Source organism: Syngnathoides biaculeatus, chromosome 3, assembly GCF_019802595.1.
Source record: "Syngnathoides biaculeatus isolate LvHL_M chromosome 3, ASM1980259v1, whole genome shotgun sequence".
Taxonomy (NCBI): Eukaryota; Metazoa; Chordata; class Actinopteri; order Syngnathiformes; family Syngnathidae; genus Syngnathoides; species Syngnathoides biaculeatus.
In genome coordinates, this window is record NC_084642.1 from 24,794,170 (window position 1) to 24,817,573 (window position 23,404).

Consider the following 23,404-nt stretch of genomic DNA (forward strand, 5'->3'; position numbering starts at 1 on the left):
CACTAACTCAAACAACAACCACTGACATAAACATTTGCAAAGCATTGCAAAATACCTTTGGACGGTGGTGAGGTGTGCCATATGTGTGGCAGAAGAATTTAAAGGGGAAATCCAGTGCTTTGCAGTGTATCCAATAGGTCGTGTAATATGTACCCTATTTTGACAATGTGACGTTAAATCCTCTCTAAAATGAGTAAATGAGAGTGATGAAGGGGGAAGAGTGAGGATCCAGGGAGAACAGATAGTGACGGTGGATGACTTCAAATACTTGGGGTCAAAAACAGATCAATAGTGAGTGTGGTAAGGAAGTGGAGAAACGGGTCCAAGAAAGTTGGAACAGCTAGCGTAAGGTGTCTGGTGTGTTATGCGACACAAGAGTCTCTGCTAGGATGAAGGAAAAAGTTTATAAAACAGGAGTGAGTCCGGTCTTGATGTACGGATTAGAGGCGGTGGCACTGAAGAGACAACAGGAAGCAGAACTGTAGGTGGCAGAAATGAAGAGGTTGAGGTTCTCGCTAGGAGTGGACAGGTTGGATAGGATTAGAAATGTGCTCATTAGAGGGACAGCTAAAGTTGGATGTTTTGCTGACAAGGTTCGAGAGAGCAGACTTCGATGGTTTGGACATGTTCAGAGGCGAGAGTGAGTATATTGGTAGAAGGGTCCTGAGGATGGAACTGTCAGCCAAAAGAGTGAGAGGAAGACCAAAGAAAAGGTTGATGGATGTTGCGAGGGAGGACATGAGGGCAGTTGGTGTTAGAGAGGAAGATGCAAGAGACAGGCTTAGATGGAAAAAGATGACACGGCAACCTCTAATGGGACAGCTGAAAGGAGAAGAAGTATGTTGTCTATCTCAACCTCTCTTCTCTGACTTTTTAGTTATGGTAAAATCTTTTTATTTTATAATCTACACACACACAAACATGTATATGTACACATATCTCTCTCTCTCTCTCTCTCTAGCTCTCTCTCTCTCTCTCTCTCTCTCTCTCTTCTCTCTCTCTCTCTCTCTCTCTCTCTCTCTCTCTCTCTCTCTCTCTCTCTCTCTCTCTCTCTCTCTCTCTCTCTCTCTCTCTCTCTCTCTCTCTCTCTCTCTCTCTATATATATATATATCATACTGTACTCTATTTTAAAGACATGACTACACTGCATGTTTGCAGTTAGTCACTGTGTGAGTGGCCCTTTTCACTTTAGGGACACTGTACGCAAACAAAACAGTTGAAACTACAAGTGATATTTGGGCAGGAGTGTTGTGCTTGTTGATGCTGGTGAAGTGCGAGCTGGCTGACATTTCTCTTAGACAGTGTACAAGTGGAGTCATGGTTGCTCACAATATCCAGCAGAACCTACGGCACCAGATTCAAGCCGAGTGCCCTCCATTACTGAGAGGAGGAGAGCCTTATCTGCTCAAAGACCAGGAGAGTAAATGCGAGTCCTGCCTCTTTTCAGGGGGACTGTAAACACTTGGCTTACATGAATATTAAGGTTCTAAATTAAAGCCCCAAAGCCAAGATGGAGGAGTTAATGAGGATAAATAACAGACAGCCAAAGCACTGAAATCTCAGCTCTGACATCATTTATCATCCTTCACTTTTGTCACAGCTCCTTTTTTGGTAATTAATATCACACAAAACAGCACTTTGCACTTGGATGACTGATCTAATTTGTTTAATATAATGCAATTAAAGGAGCTTGAATTACTTTATGGTAATGTTTCTAATGAGATTGCTTGCTCTCTGCCTCTTCACGAGCCGATAACAAGCTGAACTTCAGGATTGATGTCTGTCTCAGATCTGCAACGTTCATCGAGAAAACTACTTAACCACCATTTACATGCTTCTGTTCTACAGTCAAACACACAAATCTGAAGGTGGAAAACTTGATGATGACAACCGAAAGCTGAGACACACTGATTACCGTCCTCACTTTGGGTTCGTACTTTTTCGTCGACAATGTGGATACACATAAAGAGAGCACTCAGAAAGTTAAGACCTCAGGCAAGGCCAAAGTTTTTCACCGAGTTGAATCAAAGTTTCTTCCACGGTTCTTGCCATACCCCTCCACACAGTAAAGTAGTAGTGCACGGACAGGGACAAAGCAGGAAATAAAACACAAACAAAACAAAAAAATAATCCACAGTCACAATGCACAGAGCGGACTAATGAATGCCTGAACAGTTTCAAAAATGTTGAAGAGCATTGTGGCTCTGGGAAACCCAACACCTCTCCAAGCTGACAACCCGGCACTAAATGGGCGGGAGGGGAGGTTTCTTTGCGCAAACTGCTGGGAGGCCAGTGAGTTGGTGTGTGTCCCACTGGAAGTTGTCACAGAATGTGACTGAGGGTGAAATCTGACATTGGTACAGAATGTAAAGAAGAGAGAGAAAGGACTGTTGGGCGTAAAAGAACCACGACGGCTGATGTCTGAAAGAAATCTGCAATGATTTTGGTTGACCTATTAGCACAGAGTTGACCCAGAAGGCATATACACTCTACTTTACTATTGGACACATCCACATATCTGGTCACAGATATTTTCAGAGTCATGTATTTGGTTTATAAGGACATTGTTTGAGAGGTCAGGCAGGGAACACAGACCTGTGCCAATTCTTGACATCTTAAAAAAATATGAACTGCTTTATCCCGGTTCCAAAAAGATAAAAGAAGCCACTGGTTCATCCTGATCCAGAAGAAATTTAGATCCAAAGGAACATAACGTTATTAGATCATACATCAATGACAAATTATGTCTGCTCTGAAGAGCTGAAGGTATAACTGCATGAACATGATTTATTTACTTGCTGCCACATTTGGAATTTGCATCTGATCCTGATGGAATTGGGTTTCAGACGCGACAATGACAAAGTTTCATATATAGATTTTTATGATCGAACCACTTCTCACCAAAATTAAACAGGAGCATCTTTGGAAGGAAAAATGTACAGTAAACTGTAAAAATGTATTATGTAGCCTATGTAAACCCACAGGTAAAATGGTAAATGGTAAAGAGTGCACTTATGTAGCACATTTTTCGAAACCATCATGGTACCCGAAGGGCTTTAAGGAGGCTTACATTCATACACCAGTGGCCGGCTGCTGCCATGCAGGGCGCTGCCAGCCCCACTGGGACGAATTTATGGCTCAGTGTATTCTTGCCCGAGGACACTTTGACAGATAAAAGTAGGAGCAGGGATGCAAACTGCTGTCAATGGCTGACACTCTACCAACTGAACCATAATTAACAAAACTTCATCTGTAAAATAGTTGACTTCCTCTGAATAAACTGGAGAGAGTAAAACCAAGATTGGAAGGCAAAATTTTTTTTCAGACCAGTGTTAACATTTGGTGTTCCAATATTAAGTAAGTCAACATCACAAACTTCTCATTTTCAAAAGCTGCTAGAACCAAGCAGATGTTATCCAAAATGGAGATAATTCTTCATGCTCCCTCTCCATGGCTTACTTACAAGTTCAACAATTTATTAATGTTTCCATTAGCAGTGACTTCTGGAGATGGGGCTGGCATATAACAACAGATGAGCTGCCATGGGAAACTCTGCGTAGCTCTGGAAACGATGGACAGACTCAAGCAAAGAGCACAAAAAGGGGTGTTAAAAAGTATGATTTTCATACTTTTGTGCTTAGAGATGTTTGTGAGGTTGAGTGGAAGAGTGAGCACTTGGGGGAAGGTGACAGCTTCCCTCTAGAGCTGCCAGTCAAGTTCCACAGGCCCACTAACACTAGTAGAGACATCTCTAGCCTGCTGAGGAGTTATTGATTTGAATTCACACTCCTTTTCTTCTTAAATTCCATGTTTCTTGGGCCATTTTGTCTTTTTTTTTGTGCCTGTTAGCGTCTTCAATGAAGCGCCTTTCGACCGAGAGTCCATTTAGCTAGCTGGGTCTTGGCACAAAAACAATGACTTTCATTTTCTACGGCCAATGAGTTCTTCTCTTTGAACTCAACAATTATGCTGGTTTATCTAATACAATGCACATTTGCTAGGCTCAGAAAAAGGAGACAGCAAAGTTTCATTTTGTGTGTGCGCGCTGAATGAAGATTACGGTGCACTTACGGAGCGCTGCTCCAGAGTACAAATGATAAGGATGAATGTAATGATATTTATAGCTACAGCTATTTATAGCAGATGCAGTACACTTCATTTTATGACCAAATCATTCTCCAGAAATTGGATCTGTAGACCATCTCCACAGTACTCCACAGACAATTATTCGATCTCATACTCAGCAGGCCTACATATATTTGTAATGTAATTCTGTGGCAGTTAATTATTCTTTTCAACTGGCAGTATGAATAAAAAGTGAAAATAAGAAAATTAGATTATTGTAACTAATAGTACATTTGATTCATTTATTTTATTTTTTTGAACTAAGACATGCTAGTATGTCTTAAGACCCATAAAGTAATGACTGGCCCATCTATTTACTGAATTTTCTTCAGGATAAAAAAAAAACTTACCAACTAAACCATTAAATCTCTTAAATGCTTATCTAGAGCAATCCAATTACAAAATCTCTTTGAGGCGGCAACAAAGGCTCCCGGCGCTTGTTACAATCATCACACTGATAGAGGGATTGCTCGAAAGCAAATGATGCATAAGATACATAAAAACAGATCTTAGTCAGATGTCTGGAAAGCAGTCTAGTGCTGGGTGTCACTCAATTCTCTGCAAATGTCCGGCAAGTAAATCATAGACAGCGAAAAGGTAACATAAAAAGCTCAAGGTGAGAATCAAACAGCTGACAGTCAGAGACGTGTGAAAAGAGAGAAAAAGCTGGTCTGTGAACTAAAGAGTGTGGGGGTGAAGTGATGCAGAAGCAAAGAACAGTGCAAAGTGCAAATAGCGGTGAACTCCAAATGACCAGTTTAGCAATTTTCCACATAATGATTTGCCGCACACCATTCAATGTACAGTATATCTAAAAATTCAGGCGCAAGGCTGTTAAGCAAATCAGCCAACAACTTTTCAATAAACACTTTAATTTAATTGTCCATACAGTGACACGTGGTCACTAACAGTAGAGCTATTGTCTTAAATGACCAGGATTTGGGCTATTTTGACCTCCACAGAGTGACTTCATATAAGTGTCAATCTCATTTGTTTAAAAAAAAAAAAAAACAGCTTGGTTTTGTAATACGAGTGTCTAGAAAAGACTCATTTGACAGCTACTTCTGTTTGACCCAGTTTTGTATGTGCTTTGTCCGTATTTAGCCAAGACTACCTCCTTTCCTCTGATCAGTTGCCTCTGTGCAGAAGACTGACTGAGGATAGGTCTTTGTTATGTTGATAGCGCTGGCTTGGGAGCAGAGAATTTAAGTTTAAAACACCGGGTCATTTGTGTAATGGACCAACAATACAGTCTACATTTGCAAATATGTGTTGCTGTTTCTTTTTTTTGTGTGTATAACCTTCGCCAACATATCGCCTGTGATAGGCCAAACAGGAAAAAAGCACTGAAGCACAAGTCCACTTACTGTAAGTTACAGTAAATTCAGACAAACTAACTTTTTCAGAGCCTTAACCTTCAAACAATGAGGAACCCTAGAGTGTTATCTAAAACCCTATATACAACCCTAAAACTATAATGTAAAATAATAGGTCATAGGCGCTAAATAAATCTGCATACTGTCGAATATCAAAATCATGTTTTAATTATTATTTTGGTGCTTTGTGACTTCATGGTACAATCACTTAGCAATTAGCAGCTTGGGGGACTGTTCAGTTTGGATGCAGGCACTGGTGGTGGCTTTTGCTTGCTTCATAACAACATTGTCGACAGGGATGGGGCCGGCTGTAAATGTTTTGGCCCAAAACTGTAATTGTCAATGGGGGTAAGTTAGTGGGGGTTCCAACTGATTTTTTTTTTTTTTTTTGTCACAACACGTAATCGTTGATTGGGTGGGTTGAGGGGGCTGCATTCTGTTTCATGTTATTGGTGTGCATATATTGTTGTAGCATTAGGATTATTTTATCATCTGTGTTACTTGTGCTATTTCCCCAGTTTTCGTTTGCTTTCTATTCCCCCCTCACATCTCCGTGAACCAGCAGTGTTTAGTTCGGCAGGTAGATATCAGCTTTCCAAAGGAGTGGCAGTGTTCTTTCAACACAGCATCATTACCATTTGTGTAATACACAATACAGTCTGCTTTCACAATGCCAAAATAGACTATGGGAAACGCCATGGATAGGCTAAAGGAAATTAGCATTGTAATTCTTGTCATTTTAAAATATGAAACGATCACAGGCCAGATTATTGTTATGGTGGCCTCACAGGGCTTGTTATGCTGGTTAAAGCACAGATGTAGAGCTCGGGGTGTAGCACGCCGAAGATCAGTTTGCTTCATGCCTTGGTTTAAGTTCATGATTTGGCGATTGGTGATTTGCCAAAATACCATTGCATTTGGTTGTTTTTGTGGGGGGGGAGTGGTATCACAAACATGACAGTAACACATACAAAGAGAAAATGCAATTGCTCCTCTCTGCTCTTTAAAACTGGTGGAGTTTAACGTTTACCAGCAGTCTACGACCTAATCACATCGGATCACCTCTACCTATGTGGACACAAGAGGGGACACGACATTATGTGTAATATGTTTGGCTTTTGTATGAACAAAATGTTTATTATTTAGTGGGAGATGCACTGTATACAGTGGAAGGAAAAAGGATGTTAACCCTCTTTTTCCTTTTCTTAAGAGTTCTGCTCAAATTGGTCATGAAATGCAGTTTGATAATCTGATGATAAAATGTAATTTGCTAATCTAAATCATAAAAAATAGTCAGAATAAACAGTCACACAGACAATTATGTTTTCACATTTTTTTTGAAAACACTATAAACATTCCCCTGACAGGGACGAAAAAAGTGAAACCTTAAGAGTTAACTGGTCGACCCTCCTCATGCAACAATAACCTCAAGCAAATGTTTTGTGTCATTGCAGCTCAGAAGTTCACAAGAATCAGGATGAATGTTGGCCTCTTCCTCTTTACAAAACTGTTGCAGCTTAGCAAGATTCCTAGGATGCGTGATTCCGAGGTGTGAATAGCTCTCTTGAAGTCAAGCAAGAGAAAACATTGCTACACCTTTAAAATTTGATAAAGAGCACTTTGGATGTTCCACAGCATTACCGGCAAAATATTCAGTAAACAGAGAATGCAGCCCTGGGGGGCACAAACCAGTGCAATCTGTAGGCCGGTCCCAAGCCCGGATAAATGCAGAGGATTGCTTCAGGAAGGGCATCCGGCGTAAAAACTGTGCCAAACAAATATGAGCGTTCATCTAAAGAATCCCATACCGGATCGGTCGTGGCCCGGGTTAACAACGCCCGCCCCCGGCACTGCTAACCTGCAGGGCGTCGGTGGAAATTCAGCTACTGTGGGTCGAAGACAAAAAAGAGGAGGAAACCGGATCCATCGTCAGAAGAAAAAGAGGAATGCACAGAGCCTACAACTGAGTGTAGGGACTTTGAATGTTGGGACTATGACAGGAAAAGCTCAGGAGTTGGTTGACATGATGATTAGGAGAAAGGTTGATATCCTCTGCATCCAAGAGAGCAGGTGGAAAGGTAGTAAGGCTAGAGGTTTAGGAGCAGGGTTTAAATTATTCTACCATGGAGTAGATGGGAAGAGAAATGGAGTAGGGGTTATTTTAAAGGAAGAGATGGCTAAGAATGTCCTGTTTGCAGTGGTAATGGATAGGCTGACAGATGAGGTTAGACTGGAATCCCCTTGGACCATGATGTTCGCAGATGATATTGTGATATGCAGTGAAAGCAGGGACATGCAGAGGAACAATTAGAAAGATGGAGTCATGCACTGGAGAGGAGAGGAATGAAGATTAGCCGAAGTAAAACAGAATATATGTGCATGAATGAGAAAAGTGGAGGGGGAAGAGTGAGGCTACAGGGAGAAGAGATAGGGAGGGTGGACGACTTCAAATATTTAGGGTCAACAATCCAGAGCAATGGTGAGTGTGGTAAGGAAGTGAAGAAACGGGTCCAAGCAGGTTTGAACAGCTGGCGAAAGGTGTCTGGTGTGTTATGTGTCAGAAGAGTCTCTGCTAGGATGAAGGGCAAAGTTTACAAAACAGTGGTGAGGCCGGCCATGATGTACGAATTAGAGACGGTGGCACTGAAGAAACAACAGGAAGCAGAACTGGTGATGGCAGAAATGAAGATGTTGAGGTTCTCGCTCAGAGTGAGCAGGTTGGATAGGATTAGAAATGAGTTCATGAGAGGGACAGCCAAAGTTGGATGGTTTGCTGACAAGGTTCGAGAGAGCAGACTTCGATGGTTCGGACATGTTCAGAGGCGAGAGAGTGAGTATATTGGTGGTAGGGTGCTGAGGATGGAGCTGCCAGGCAAAAGGGCGAGAGTAAGATCAAAGAGAAGGTTTATGGATGTGGTGAGGGAAGACATGAGGGCAGTTGGGGTTAGAGAGGAAGATGCAGGAGATAGGCTAAGATGGCAAAAGATGACACGCTGTGGCGACCCCTAACGGGACAAGCCGAAAGGAAAAGAAGAAGATTCAGTGAACAGAGTAAAATATGGTTAAATTGGTTGGGAGGAACACAAAATCACATGAGTGGACGAAAAAGGCAGAGCACGGCAACATCGCAAGCTTATCCCAACTCTGAAACGTGGTGGAGGGAGAATCACTGCATGAGTGTGCTTTTTGCTAGCTCAGGGCGTGGACAGCTAGGAAACATCAATGGAAAAATTAATTGAAAAGGAAAAAAAATTAAACAGGATGGCTAAAAGTGTTCAAACAGGACATTGATCCAAAAGACAAAAGCAAACAAACAACAAAATGATTTCAGAAGAAGAAAATAGGTTTGTGGAGTGGCTCAGTCAAAGTCCTGACCTCAACCCGATTGATATGATGTGGCATGATCTCAAGAAAGCTATTGACACCAGACATCCCAGGAATCATGCTCAACTGCAACATTTCCAAAATTCAACCTGATTGTTGTGCATGTCTAATCTGCAACTTTTGGTTCTGGTTATTACTGTCAATGCAGGGTCAACCAATTCTCAAGTCCAACATTTCACTTACTTTTTCCCCTCGTTGTTCTGTTAATGTTTACATGTAAGGTTTTATTAAAATATGAAAACATAGTTGTGTGGTATTAGTTTCAGAAAACTGTTTATTCTTGTGATTTAGATAATCGGAATACACATTTATAACCAATTAATGCAGAAATGTAAGAAATTACAAACCATTCAAATACTTTCTCCACCAACTGTGGTCCTCATTTTACATAAATGACATTGTTTATTTTGTTCTCTTCTTCGCGGCTATATAATACATTCATCTGGATCTATGACTCACCAACGCCCTCTTTTTAAACAAACAAGGCATCAGAGAAACCTTGTTGTAAATTACTTCCAAGTTTGTTCTGCCAAACAGTTCAAACTTCTAAATGACCCATTTCTGCTTATATTCTTGGTTAACTGACATTCTCAGTTAACTTTTTTTTTTTAAGGGCTTTTTGCTGTTAGATCCAAACTTTGGCGTGTTTGTGCATGCACTGGTGGCTTAAGGTACTGAATGGTCTGTGGGGAGCTGATTGCTCAGGCACTCATTATGTGGCCAGTGGCTGTAATGGAGTGTGACAGAAGCGTGCTGTGCTCTGGATCTCTGTCCTTCCAGGCTGCAAAGCCAATTAAACACACTCTTTGCTCCCAACTTTGCTCTCCATCACTTCATTGCTGCTTTCAGGCATCTGCCATCCACAAGTCACCCTCACCTTGTCCAAGCTGACTCTTTTACCCCTCCTTCAAAAACCCGTATCCAAGCTCATCTTCCACCTCTTTCCTCCTGTCATCTGCATGTCTATTTTCCTCCTTTTGTGACTCAATTTAACAAGATAATTTATGAATGTTAGAATTCATTGTATCCAAGGAAATGCATGTTTGTGTGTGTATGCGTGTGTAAGTATCCCTTTCAAGAGCAAAGTACATTTAAAATATGAAGGAAGACAGACAGAATGAGAGAAGACATATAGGGATATATAGTTGTAGAAGTGCGCAAGAGTGCAAGCGGAGTGCATCTTGATAGTGGTTCCAGTGCAAGGGTCACTTGTTTGCCATTTGGCAGAGCGCTCTGCGCCAAACTGTGAGGATATGTCCTATGGCCTATGCACAGAGACAAATCTGGTGACAGAGAACTCTATTTTCACTGCATTTTTGGTGCAAGAACAAGTCCCACAACACTGACACTGCCCAGCTTGGTGCAGACAATTCCTATCAATACATAGATCATACATCATACATACAAGGTGTGCTCTTCGAGAGCTGCTGAGATTTGGGTAAACAGAAAGTCTGTGTAATCCTTGCGGTGCTCATACCACGTCTAAGTTGTGGCACTGGGCATCTAATGCCATTTTGGTGAATCTTGTATGGGTACATGCAGACATAGAGACAGGTGAGGTTCTCTGATGTGTGAGGTGCATGACAGAATTATTCCAACAGTGGGCATCCAAAGTTCTTAATGATTGTAGAAATCACACTATTATTATCATCATCATCATCATCATAGATGTCGGCTGCACGCGTCTGCAAGATTAAAACAAACTGGTCAAGCCCACTCCCTCGCAAAGTTACACCACACGATGCACAAGATTTGTGCTAATCATGAAAATAGAGGCCAAAGTGCTTGATACCCGTTTTAAACCAGCCGTCGTCTGTAAAAGACTCTGCGGTCTCTTGAGGTTTGTTCCAGTACCCCTTAAAGACAGACGGACCTCGGACCAGCAGCTCCCCTTCCTTCCCATCGAGACCTGCCCTAACCTGCAATATAGAAAGAGAGGGAGAGACCAAGACAGTTTAAAAGGAGAGTTTTTGACTACTAGGCAAGAGCTGCATTCAACTTAAATGTTTGTCTTGACAAAGATAATGTTTTGGGATGCACTGATAGCAGTATCGGTATCGGCGCTGATACCGTATGTCTATAGTACATAGAAAGAAACGTTCTGGTAGTACATACCAGTACCACTTTATCCGACCGGGTATATAAATTCACATAGGTGGAGTAAAAGAAATTTCACTTCGGGGAGATACTTTGAGGACATGGATAACAAGACTTTTTGCCGACTAAAAATTAGCGGTATGCTCTGAAAAATGAACAATCTCTTTGCATTGCTTGTCTTGAGTTGAGCCAGCTGTGTTTCCATCACGAAGCCATGGCACAGAAAAATGAGCAGGCGAGGCACCACATCCAGTAGAGAAAGCGATGGTGTGATTAAGTAACACTTCATTTCTCACACAGTTTTTTTTGTATAAATGTGCTGTTCTCAAGACGCAGTCTTGTATTTCATTTTTTTACCCACTTTATTTTCCAGTTAACACAGAGAGGTAAAATGGCATCCTGTGTTTACTACCCGGCTACATTCTTGTTCATCTCTTCTTAATTCTACATGCAGTCTCTACTGTATGTGCTTCTTCTACATCATGTCCGCTTGCGTTCAGACTAAGGCACCACATAATTGAAATCTTTGATAAAGGCTACATTTAAGTGAAATGTGTGAGAAGACCATTAGAAAAATGCAACTGGATTTTATACTGGTAATAATGAGGAGTTGTTATTCTAAAAAGCTGTGGTTGTGGTTACAAATAAAAAAAAAAAAATATATATATATATATATATACACACACACACACACACACACACACACACACACACACACACACATAAATATATATAATATAATATAATATAAATATATATGTAAAATATAGGCAGCATGGTCCCAGAGCGTTGGCCTCACAGTTCTGAGGACCAGGGTTTAAATCCTGGCCCTGCTTGTGTGGAGTTTGCATGTTCTCCCCATGGCTGTGTTGGTTTTCTCCAGGCACTCTTGTTTCCTCCTGCATCCCAAAAACATGCACTCATTGGCGGCTCTAAATTGCCCCCAGGTGTGATTGTGAGCGCGACTGTTGTCTGCCTCCATGTGCCCTGCAGTTGGCCGGCAACCAGTTCAGGGTAGACCCTGCCTCCCGCTTGATGACAGCTGGGTTGGGCACCCGCGCTTTCATGACCCTCGTGAGGATAAAGAGGTCCGAAAATGGATGGATGGATAAAGATAAACAGAGGCAGTATTTCACTTCTGCACTGCAAAACTGTTCACGCACAAAAAGCTGTTAGAAGAGCTGGGCAATGTGGTTCCATGGCTCATTCACGGTCGGTGAGATGTTAGTTGCCAAAGGACAAACTGGAACCCGCTAACAGACTTTGGTCAACAGATGGATAATACAATTAAATACTATTGGTCTGGTGCAGCCACACAGCCTTGTGGGACTCTGTTGTTGATGGGAATCCAGCTGGAGTGTCTGTCTGACAATCTTATGGACCCGGTCGAAGAAATCCAGCATTACGTCTGTGACATCAGTGGGGGCATAGGCAAAGACAACGGTCATCTTACCATGCGAATGGAGAAAAGCAGGTCATCAGTAGTCTGTTGCTCACTGTGATCAGCGGATGAGTGACTTGCAGATAGGCCACAATGGATTTCTTTCTTATTGTCAATCCAGATAATGCACCCCTCTGGTGTGGGTTCACAGTCACTTTTCTACTGTGATCTCTAGACCCTGGCAAAGGTTATGTAGCGATTGGGCTCTTGAGACAGTGCAGTGGCTATTCTTGGGCAAAAGAGTAAATTGACATTCTATGCAACAGAGGGCTGTGACGATGGTCAATCTGTACTTGACCTGTCGATCTGTTTGTCGCTGTCAGATGTGCCAACTTCCTGTGGGTCTGGAACCTCCCTGAGAGACAGGCCCAACAAAGGTCACCTTACCAGGAACAATCTCTGGGCATTAACGCTCTCTGGCTCATTAGAACACACCAGCCATAAGGCCAGACCCAAGAGGAGGCTTGATATACTGCACAGCAGGGGTGCCCACACTTCTTTGCCCAGCAAGCGTCTCATGATCGTTGCAGCAATGATGTGAAGGGGGAGGGGTATTGCAGCGATTGCCGTGGAGAAACCAAGCGACGGACAGTAAATAGGAAGCCAGTTTGCTAGAACACGCCTTTATGTGGGCATGCGCTGTGACATGTCAGAAGAGGCAAGGATGGGGGGGACACGTATTCACAATCGACCCTAACTGCCTCGCAGATCAACTGGTAGTTCGGGAGTTAGCCACTGGGCACACCTGTTATACAGAAATGTATAATATTGTTGTGAAACAATCTCAGTATTATGCAAAATAAGAAAAAAACAATTATTTGACCACACATATACGTATTGTGGCTAGAAAGTACATATTAGCCATTAAGGGAACATTTACTCTTTGCATTATTCCAAATATTTACCTACCTGACTTTCTCTGATGTTTCCCTCAACAATTGTGGTGTTGGTTGAGTTATTCATGACAATTCGGACTTCCACACCTGGCAGTGGCAACCCAACAGCTCCTATTATACAAGTGTACACATGCAGAAATGCACACACACACACACACACACACACACACACACACACACACACACACCACACACACACACACACACAAAAACACAGAAAAAGACAGTGTTTGTCTGTTCATGCACTTCTAAGTGCGTAGTAATGGACATCTCATTTTTCTAATGCAACCCAAAATAATTACAGTGTATTTACTCTAATGTAATTTGGAAGTTGTTAAATTGAAGGGCTCAAAAAACATTTTAGAATAGTTACCATTCATTTAACAAAACTGAAGCGGTGATATCCTTTTTAGGTCTAAATTGACCTCTCAAACAAAATGTCAAAATGTTCTAAACAAAACTATAGTCTGTTTTGTTCAAACAAAAGCGTGATAGTTATGGCGGACCACCGGTTGTAAATTGATGAGAAAAAAAAAGACCAGTGGCAGCCAATAAACAGTCACCATGATGAACGATTTTCTCCACCACCGAGAGAGTGCTCACCCCAAGACAACAAACTGGTCACAAAATAGTTTGCTGACCTTGGAAAATACAGTGACCTGAAGGCCTTATGGCTGAGTTGGCACCAGCCCGCTCAGATGTAGTACTGAAGTCGGTGTTTGGACCACAACCAGGGAAGTCACTTTTTAAAAGGATACTGTCACATTTGTGCCAGCTTATAAGAATGCTGAACATATGCAATAGTCTACACAGACCATTTATTTTCAAGTTAAGGATATTCCAAGAACATTAACTTACAACAATACACTTCCTCAGACACACAATGCCTGTATAGTACTTAATACATTTACAAAACCACTTGTAAATTGGCTCTACTTTTGCTCTCATTCCTTTTAGCTTGGCTCTTTTCAACACTGCCCGACTGCAACTGAGTGCCTGACAAGACCTTTCCAAGTGACGTACGTTTGTTAAAATTGTTGAATTAAGATGACAGATTCAAAATAATAATAATCAGTTAACCTCCAATCAGATTTAAGTAAAACAATCAACACATTGTTCAAACATTCCAAACTAAAATGTGGATGTTCTGGAAAACCAGTGCAATTTTTTTGTGCACAAGTCTTCCTTCAGCAAATCTAGCGGTCACAGGACGGATCTTCTGCCCTTGTATATATTTGGACCACCTTGCCCCAGGACCTTACAGTATACTGTTTCATTTGCGATGACCACACATATTAATACATTATAATGAAAACTGATGGGGTTTTGAAAGACCAGGGCATACTTACAAATGAAAGCAGATGGCATGTTGGGTTGATAGTTGGAAATATCTTTTTGAAAAGAAACTTGTTTATGTTTGTCATCAAACAAGTCTTTTTCACATCCCCTGTCAAGATGGGTGTAAGATTGGACGTATACAAGTAATAGCTCTTGTCCCTTTTCACAGTAATAGTACAGAACATGTACACTTAGAGCGTATGAAAGTGGTTATCTTGAGCAGCAGAGATTGCAGTCCAGCATTGTTGTCGCACCTACAATGAACATTTAGTATGCATGTGTATGCTACAGTACAGCTGAGCATTTTCTTGTCTCACATCCAAAAAAAAAAAATCCTTGAAATAAATGAATCAAATTTATGTGACTACATCATTTTCTCCTAAAGTGATACAACTGATAAATTGGCACATCAATATTTTTACGAGATACAAAGCATGAAGATGAGATCATCCTAGATATTTAGATCTTTGCAAGGGTGCTATGAGCTAGAATCACGTATGCTGTTTATCTGGAATGTTCTAAAACTCTAAGACACACAATAAAAACAGGCCAGGCATAGATATGTGCTCCACATACAGTGGAATGTATAAAAAAAAACTAACAAAAAATGTCAATAAAGTCCAATAGGACCTGTCTATTCTGTTTTCAGAGGATGAAAAGAAAAAGAAAAATTGGATGAAATAGAGCCACAGAGGGTAGCCACTTCTTTTTCTGTTTCCTCTTGCTTTTGATCTTTTTTTAACCTACTTTAAGACAAAACAATATCAACCCCACTCGTGACCATGGCTGTTTACCCCACACCTGTCCACCTTTCTTCGTGAATGTGCTTGTGCTGCTGTGAAAGCATCCATAGCAAAGCAAATGTCTCCTAAAACTACTACTAATAACCACCGGAGAGGAATCAAACACAGCCTGTTCTGTTTCTGCCAAACAACACGACCAACAGACAAAAACAACAACAACAAAACTATAAAGACACGAGACAACCTGCAAGCTAATTAACTGTACCTGTCAGTGCGAGAGGTGGCCAGGGAATGGCGAGATGAAAAAGGAGTGGGGAAGGTGGTGGGAGTATAGGAAGAGATGTTGAAGAAGATAAATCAGAAGAAAGTCTCTTATGTGACCTCATTTTGAGACTTTGCTTTTATTTGTGCATGTGTGAGGAAGGCATAGAGTTGGAATCATGGGATTTTACCCTGACTATGGATCAAACACACCGTATGAAAATGCGAGCTATGGAATGTTCTGAAATATTAAGTCAAGGGATTCACTGCTACATGCTGCACACATGGCCATAACTTAAAAGTTTCATATGCTTAGTTTAATTACACTGCTTGACAAAAATACTTATATATTATATTACTTATATTTATATTACTTATTGCTGCTGTTGTTTCTATGGAGTTAAATTCCACTCTATTATATTTGGAGTTGTTTCAAATATTTTTTCTTAACATGCATCAATTGTGTCACATCTGCCTCACAGTTCTGAGGTTCGATTCTCACATTTTGGCTTCCCAGTGCCGTTTGCATGTTATACATACAGAAGGTGTGAGGGTTAATGGCTGTTTGTCTGTGCCTACCCTGCAATTAACTGGCAACCAGTCAAGGGTGTACCCACTTTTCGCCCAAAGTCAGCCGGGACGGGCTCCACCTCACCCACAACTCAAAAGTGGTACATAAAATGGATGGAGGGATACATGGCTGCAAATGGTTATTGATGCTTGAATCTCAGGAATATTGACTTGATCATAGATTTCAAACTTAAGGTTCAAGGGCCATATCCACACCACCACATTATTTTATGTGGTCCGCAAAAGCAAATCATGTGTGCAGACTTAACTCTCGTTAAAATCGGTACAAATATTTAAAATTGTTCCATGTAAGAATTATAGTGAGATATTTTCTGCATTTCTGTTTACCAAAACCCTTTCTACAGAAGCTTAAACAATAGTCAAACAAACAATTATCCTTTACTTCCATGAATTTGTTGTGTGCTGTATATAAAATAGTATGATAAGGCAATTAAACAATTATATGGCTTCACAGTCACATTAGGTGTGCCCTCTGAGGGAAATAATAACTATAAAGTGACCCATGGCAAAAATGAACTTCACACATCTGGTCCACATGAACCCAATATGGTGGTCGTCAAAAAAGTGAAAGAAGTTCAGAAAAAGTACCATATTGATCAGAATAATAGTCCTGAACTATAGAATAATAATAATAATAATAGAATAGAATAATAGTAATAATAATAAGAGTAATAATAATAGATCACTCATGATCCACAATATCATGCACCATCTTTACAAGGTAAAAAATAAGCAAGATATTATATTTTTCCTGTATTCCATATAATTTATTTCTGACCATTTAAAAAATATACTGCCTCACATATTTCAGGACAAAAATGTGAATGACTAAAATAAAAGGACATCTACATCTTATATTTACATGTAATTTTTTTTGTAAATAGTGTTTCAGTCTTGAGTGGTAAAGAAACTTACTAGGTGATTTTAACTCTTTTGAATAGCTCTGTTTTTTAGTTAAAGGTGACACCAAGGTTATTGTTTTAATAAAATTAAGGAGGATTCATCAAAACTGCTGTCACGTATCTGTACAGACTACAAATAGGGCTAAACAGAAAAAAATGTTCAGAAATCATCAGTAAGACTTTCAACAGAACTCTGTTTAACCTGCTTTTTTTCTTTGTTTTTACATGCTTTTAATCATGTAAAGGACACTAAGTTACCTTGTGTATGAAATGTGCTGTATAAATTAAATTAGCTTTGCTTTGTTTCAACTCAGAAATGAATATTAACAGCTCCTTGAACTTTCTTTGTTACAGTAAGTTGTCTGTGTTTTGAGACATCTATGTGTGTGTGATCCATATGAGTACCTGGGATGCGAGGGCCCTTTAGAGGGTTGGACAGCGCCATGCCAATCTCAGTCATGCCGTAGCGTTCCAGTAGGGTGTGCCCCGTGATCTCTTCCCAGCGCTGAAGAGTGGGCAGTGGCAGAGCAGCGGACCCAGAAACCATCAGTCTGAGGCGAGATGGACAGGGTTTGAAACTGTCACAATCACCACTTACAGTATTTATGGTTAAAGTCTGAGTCATAGTAAAGTAGCAATAGAGTATAAGAAAATAAAGCATTAAACTGTACTGTATGTTGTCACTTAAACCTGCACACGCAGGCCACAAAATTAGGTACATCCTCTAATCAAAACCAATGCTGTATGAAATAAATATTTTTTGTAATCATAATAATGCTCTGTAGAACTTCACAGCATCATTATGAGTGATTTGATCAAACTATTTAATTGTATCACAGGGTCAACTACAAACTACCCCCACAATGACAAACATGATCTGTTAAGTTTATAGCTCTGTAGAAAGCAACTGAGCTGGACATTAAGTTGTCATTTTTCTACATGTGCCAGTCTACCTCGAGTTGTGTCTATTACATGTATGCAGATTAATTTTATTAAATATCAGTCGGCATTTACACACCTTTACATCTACACGAACGGTTTCTTTTGTTGACCCCACAAGCCATACCTTATCCTCTCTTTGCACACTGCTTTGACAAAGTCCTTGACATGGGGCTGAGTAAAGTGCTGATCGTAATAGTCGATCAGTTTGGTGTAGATAGTTGGCACAGCCATGAAAACATTAACCAGTGGAGCTTTGGAGCTCAGCAGCATCTCCCATACCTGGGAAGAAAGGGAGGGGAGGGAGAAAAAACAGAAATGAGGTGGGCTTCTGACTGATGAGGGCAGAAGGAAGAAGATGATAAGGACAATGATGGACAGGACCAATACAAGCATAAAGGGAGAAGAAATGGTTACATCTACATTTGCATGTCATTCAAAAAGTGCCTTTTTGTTTCTTTTGTTCAATGCAAATGGGAGGCAGAGGTGGAAGCTTCATATTAAAGCTGTCAACGCGTGCACACACAGACACACAGACAGACACACAGACACACAGACAGACACACAGACACACAGACACACACACACACACACCACACACACACACACACACAGAAAAGGCAGCTTTTGAAAAGGTCACAGAGAGGAAAACAGGAAACTGCTTTTGGGCACAACTGACACACTGGTCGGTTGAAGGGCCTTCCATGCAAGCTACCTTGGATAAATGTGCTTTTTTACTTCATAGGAAAGGCTACACATGCCCTTTTACATGTGGTGGAGCTTCTTCAAACATGCATTCATTAATAGAATGGAAGCCAGAAGAAAGGCACATGGATTATACACAAACGTTCCAATAACATACAATTCTCTCGAAGCACAAAATATATATATATATATAAAAAAGAAAAAAAATCACCCCTTCCAACTCTTCTCACCAATCGCAGCAAAGCCGAATGGGAAGATGAATTAAGTGAAGGTGAACGACATGTTCTTTAAGTCTGTCTCCTCTTCCTCTGCCAAGAAGACAAATGCTCCTCCCAAACTGTCTCTCTGTCAACTTATCCTCCCTTCAGGTACATTAATTCTACCTCAATTTACCAAGTGATGTACTTCTTTTTCTTTATATTTACTCTCTCCTTCATCTTTCTGTCTCTGCTCACGACCACCATTCTCTCAAGCTCACTGAAACACATTCATTCATGTAGACAATAGCATCACTGCTTTTCACTGGCCCCCATTTCTCATTTTCACTCCCTGAACTAAAAAAAAATGCTATAAGGCTATTACATTATACAATTTTGAATAGGATCCAATAGATATTTTCGAATCTGGGAGTATGGGAATCACTGTTTTTCTAAATTACAGAAGCGCATACATTCTACAAATTTCCTACTCTTTTGGATTGGATCTGATTACTGTGCTGTGGACTACAATCACAACAACAAGCATTTTTAACACAGTTAATTGTATTTATTCATTTACTATTTTTTTCACCCAGAAATTTTGCAATTCATAAATTGAAGATGACACGATTGAGATTTGACAATACTCTAATCAAGACCTCTTTTTAAAGCACATAAGTCTTACAAACTCCTCTAAACAGGAAAGTGTCCCTGCCACTGGTAGATAGCGACTGGCGAATTATTAACCGGCTCTGACTTGACCACTGTGGGTGCTGTCCATCAAGTCCAGTCAAGCGCTTCCCCCAAGTCCACTCAGAAGGGTAGAGGAAGGCAATTTATGTCCGTCAAAGACCGAGCGTCCACCTCTGGGACAGGATGCAGTGAAAACCTAAATGAATGGGCTGCATGCTGAATACCTCAGGGAGGTGGTGGAACCTGCACTCAAGGTGGGAGTGAAATACAAATGCCGGCTTTTCCAATAAAATGACACAGACTACATCCACAATGTGCTAAAAGTTGTCGGTGGATGCTGCTTCAGGTGATCAAAATCGTGTTTGAATATATTCTATGACATACGGATTATAAAAAAAAAACAGGTTAGATGAAAAGAAAGACAGAAAGAAAGAAAGAAGAAAGAAAGAAAGAAACAAAGAAAGAAAGAAAAAAGAAATATGCATTACATTTCTTAGTCTTTGAACGTCATAAAGAAGTAAAAAGCCAACTGTACACATTAACCTTGAATTAAGTCGACATCACGATGGACATTTTTCCAATATGCTCTAACATTTTACAGTTCTATGAATTGATTATGAAGACCAAATTAAGGAGTCAGTAGATTACGTGATAACGGAAGGTTTTATGTCCCACTTTGTAATGAAACAAAATGTGTCAGTAAATCATTTAAATATTAAATATCCATAACAGACACACCCATAATGCTAATATTCCTGAAAGTCGAGTTGGACCAAGAAATCCAGTAAAAAGAATCGGCCCCATCTACAATATATTGTGGTGTCAATGACGAGAATATTTTCTACCCCCTTAAAAAAGTACTGCCTGGCCTACCCTTCAGAGAAGTTGAGGGATAAAACAAACAGACACGAGCATTTCATCAAGCAACTACAACTTCAGGGGAAGGACAAAAGTCTTTTTTTCCCCCCTCTGAATTGGCTTTGTGGTCTAGTACACAAGGTCAGGGATAACAGTCAAACACTGACGACGATGATGAGTGTGGAGCAATGCCTTTCTGACAGACCTGAGTGTCCTTCAAGGGTCTTTGCTTCCCATCTATGCTCAGAGCCATTAAAGCTCTTGAGGACCTAAAAACCCCTATATGTTGGAAAAGAGTTGAATCGTCACTCTTTGTATTCTGAAGACACACACACACCTTGCCGCCCCTCCTTTCTCAGGGCCAAACAAGCGCCATCATTCTTCAATGTCAGCTCATCGATTGATCTGCTTGCTGCTTAAGCTCTTACCGTGAGTCGGCATTGGTCAGATACAAAGCCACACAGGGCAATTAATCACTGGGCCCAAAACACTTAGTCTGACAGCATCCAAGGGATGGAAGGAGGCGACTGACAGAGGAGAAAAGAAGAGGAGGTGAAGCAAGGAGAGAAGAAAATTAGACTAGAAAAAGAGAAGAAACTAATAACCATAGAGGCTTACAGACAGAGGACATCATATTGAAGGAGTCTAAACTCTCAAGCCGAGAAACAGTACCAAGAAAACAGTGGGAATAAGTAACGCAGTACAAATATTTTGTCACAGTACTAAAGTACATTTTTCAGTTACCTTGACTTGATTATTTTTCTGAAAACGTTTTAATTTTACTGCCTAAATTTGAAACCAGATTCCATCTATTAATGATGACAATATAACACATTTAGAAAAGCAAGATACTGTATTCCCCATCCACACAGTTTTTTGAAGAGAATACTTTGATGTTATCAGCTTCAAGAAGGTGCCAGCCTAAAAGAAACACTGGATTCTGGCGTAAATAAAACATATATGCCTCTCACGTGAAAAATCACAAACTGGTAGTGTCTTTTTTTTTAAGTTTAGGTGTGACTGCATCAGGGCTCCGCGCTGAGCCCCTTCCTGTTTGCGGTAGTAATGGTTAGGCTGACAGATGAGGTTAGACTGGAATCCCCTTGGACCACGATGTTCGCAGATGATATTGGGATTTGCAGTGAAAACAGGGAACAGGCGGAGGAACAATTACAAAGATGTATGCACACACTGGAAAGGAGAGGAAAGAAGATTAGCCGAAGTAAAACAGAATATATGTGCGTGAATGAGAGGGGCGGAGGAGGATGAGTGTAGCTCCAGGAAGAAGAGATAGCGAAGAAGGGGGACTTCAAATACTTGGGGTCAACAATACAGAGCAATGGTGAGTGTGGTAAGGAAGTGAAGAAACTGGTCCAAGGGAGGTGGAACAGTTGGCGGAAGGTGTCTGGTGTTCTATGTGACAGAAGAATATCCGCTAGGATGCAGGGCAAAGTTTATAAAACCGTGGTGAGGCCGGCCATGATGTACAGATTTGAGACGGTGGCACTGAAGAAACAAAAGGAAACAGAACTGGAGGTAGCAGAAATGAAGATGTTGAGGTTCTCGCTTCGAGTGAACCGGTTGGATAGTGGGACTAAAGAGGCAACAGGGAAGCACAGCTGGAGGTGGCAGAAATGAAGATGTTGAGGTTCTCTCTAGGAGTGAGCAGGTGGGATAGGATTAGAAATGAGCTCATTAGAGGAACAGCCAAAGTTGGATGTTTTGGAGATAACGTTAGAGAGAGCAGACTTAGATGGTTTGGACATGTTCAGAGGCGAGAGAGTGAGTATATTGGTAGAAAGGTGCTGAGGATGGAACTGCCAGGAAAAAGAGTGAGAGGAAGACCAAAGAAAAGGTTGATGGATGTTGTGAGTGAGGACATGAGGACAGTGGGTGTTAGAGAGGAGGATGCACGAGATAGGCTTAGATGGAAAAAGATGACAAACTGTGGAGACCCCTAAGGGGACAAGCCGAAAGAAGAAGAAAAAGATTAGCTAATTTAGCATTTCCTATTTGACAGTTGACAACATTTGCAAAGCCACGGCAACACGTTTTTAAACGTTTTTTTTTTTTCTTTCCTTCTGAGTACGACCACTGCAAGTACGCAAAAAAAATAGAAACTTCCTATTCCTACATCCATTTTGCAATGTTATTTGAATGGGGAATGATGTAAAATTTCATTTTTAAATTTTAGTTTCATACTGAAGTTCATTCCGGTCTGTATTTATTTACCATTACTTAAGAAGTTGAATCAGTGCTTTTCTTTTTTTACAGACTAAAATGACTTTTGTCAACTCTGCAAGAAAAGGAGTTGAGAATAAGAGAGCGCAGTCTCAACCTTTTGAGGATGGAATTCGGGCAGCATGACGCAAGTGGCACCGACCCAAAGGGGGCACAGCAGCTTATTTACAATGCCGTGGACATGGTGGAGTGGAAGCGCGTGGAGAATGATGTCATCTTGGGACCACGCCCACTCAGACACCAGACACTCCACCTGAGGACAGAAAGATTCACATCATTGTTAAATTGTACACTTTCAAATTAAATAGATGTTTCAACAGACTTATTTGAATTCCTTGCAAGTATAACATCAAACATGCTATTTGTCCTTCATGTGAATCCTGAGTAGTGATTACTACAATTAGCATGATTATCATGATTCAGGGCTACCTCCTGCTGTTAACATAATCAGGTCAATGTTGTTCGTATTTCAAATCATTTTGTGCCTATGGGGAGCTTCTTTCAACAATAATGAAGATTTGAATTTCCATCCATCCATTATCTGAACCGCTTATCCTCACATGGGTTGCAGGAGTGTTGGAGCCTGTCCCAGCCATCTTTGGGCAGGAGGCGGGGT

At 40.8% G+C, this 23,404-nt stretch overlaps 1 protein-coding gene across 11 annotated transcripts in view; it reads right to left on the bottom strand.

Moving 5' to 3' along the window:
- Positions 1 to 23,404, bottom strand: part of acsf3 (acyl-CoA synthetase family member 3) — a 66,933-nt gene that overhangs the window by 35,529 nt on the left and 8,000 nt on the right. For 10 of the 11 annotated variants that reach the window (XR_009794260.1, XR_009794259.1, XM_061814958.1 and 7 more), the window contains 5 exons: positions 22,886 to 23,041; positions 18,222 to 18,376; positions 17,561 to 17,706; positions 13,334 to 13,431; positions 10,679 to 10,805 (listed from right to left, as the gene is read on the bottom strand). Coding sequence is in view for 9 of the 11 variants with exons in the window: in XM_061814958.1 (XP_061670942.1) it covers positions 10,679 to 10,805; positions 13,334 to 13,431; positions 17,561 to 17,706; positions 18,222 to 18,376; positions 22,886 to 23,041 (682 nt within the window). In the remaining 2 variants the exon portion in view is untranslated. The remainder of the gene's footprint in view (positions 1 to 10,678; positions 10,806 to 13,333; positions 13,432 to 17,560; positions 17,707 to 18,221; positions 18,377 to 22,885; positions 23,042 to 23,404) is intronic. The other variant, XM_061814964.1, reaches the window with a different exon arrangement.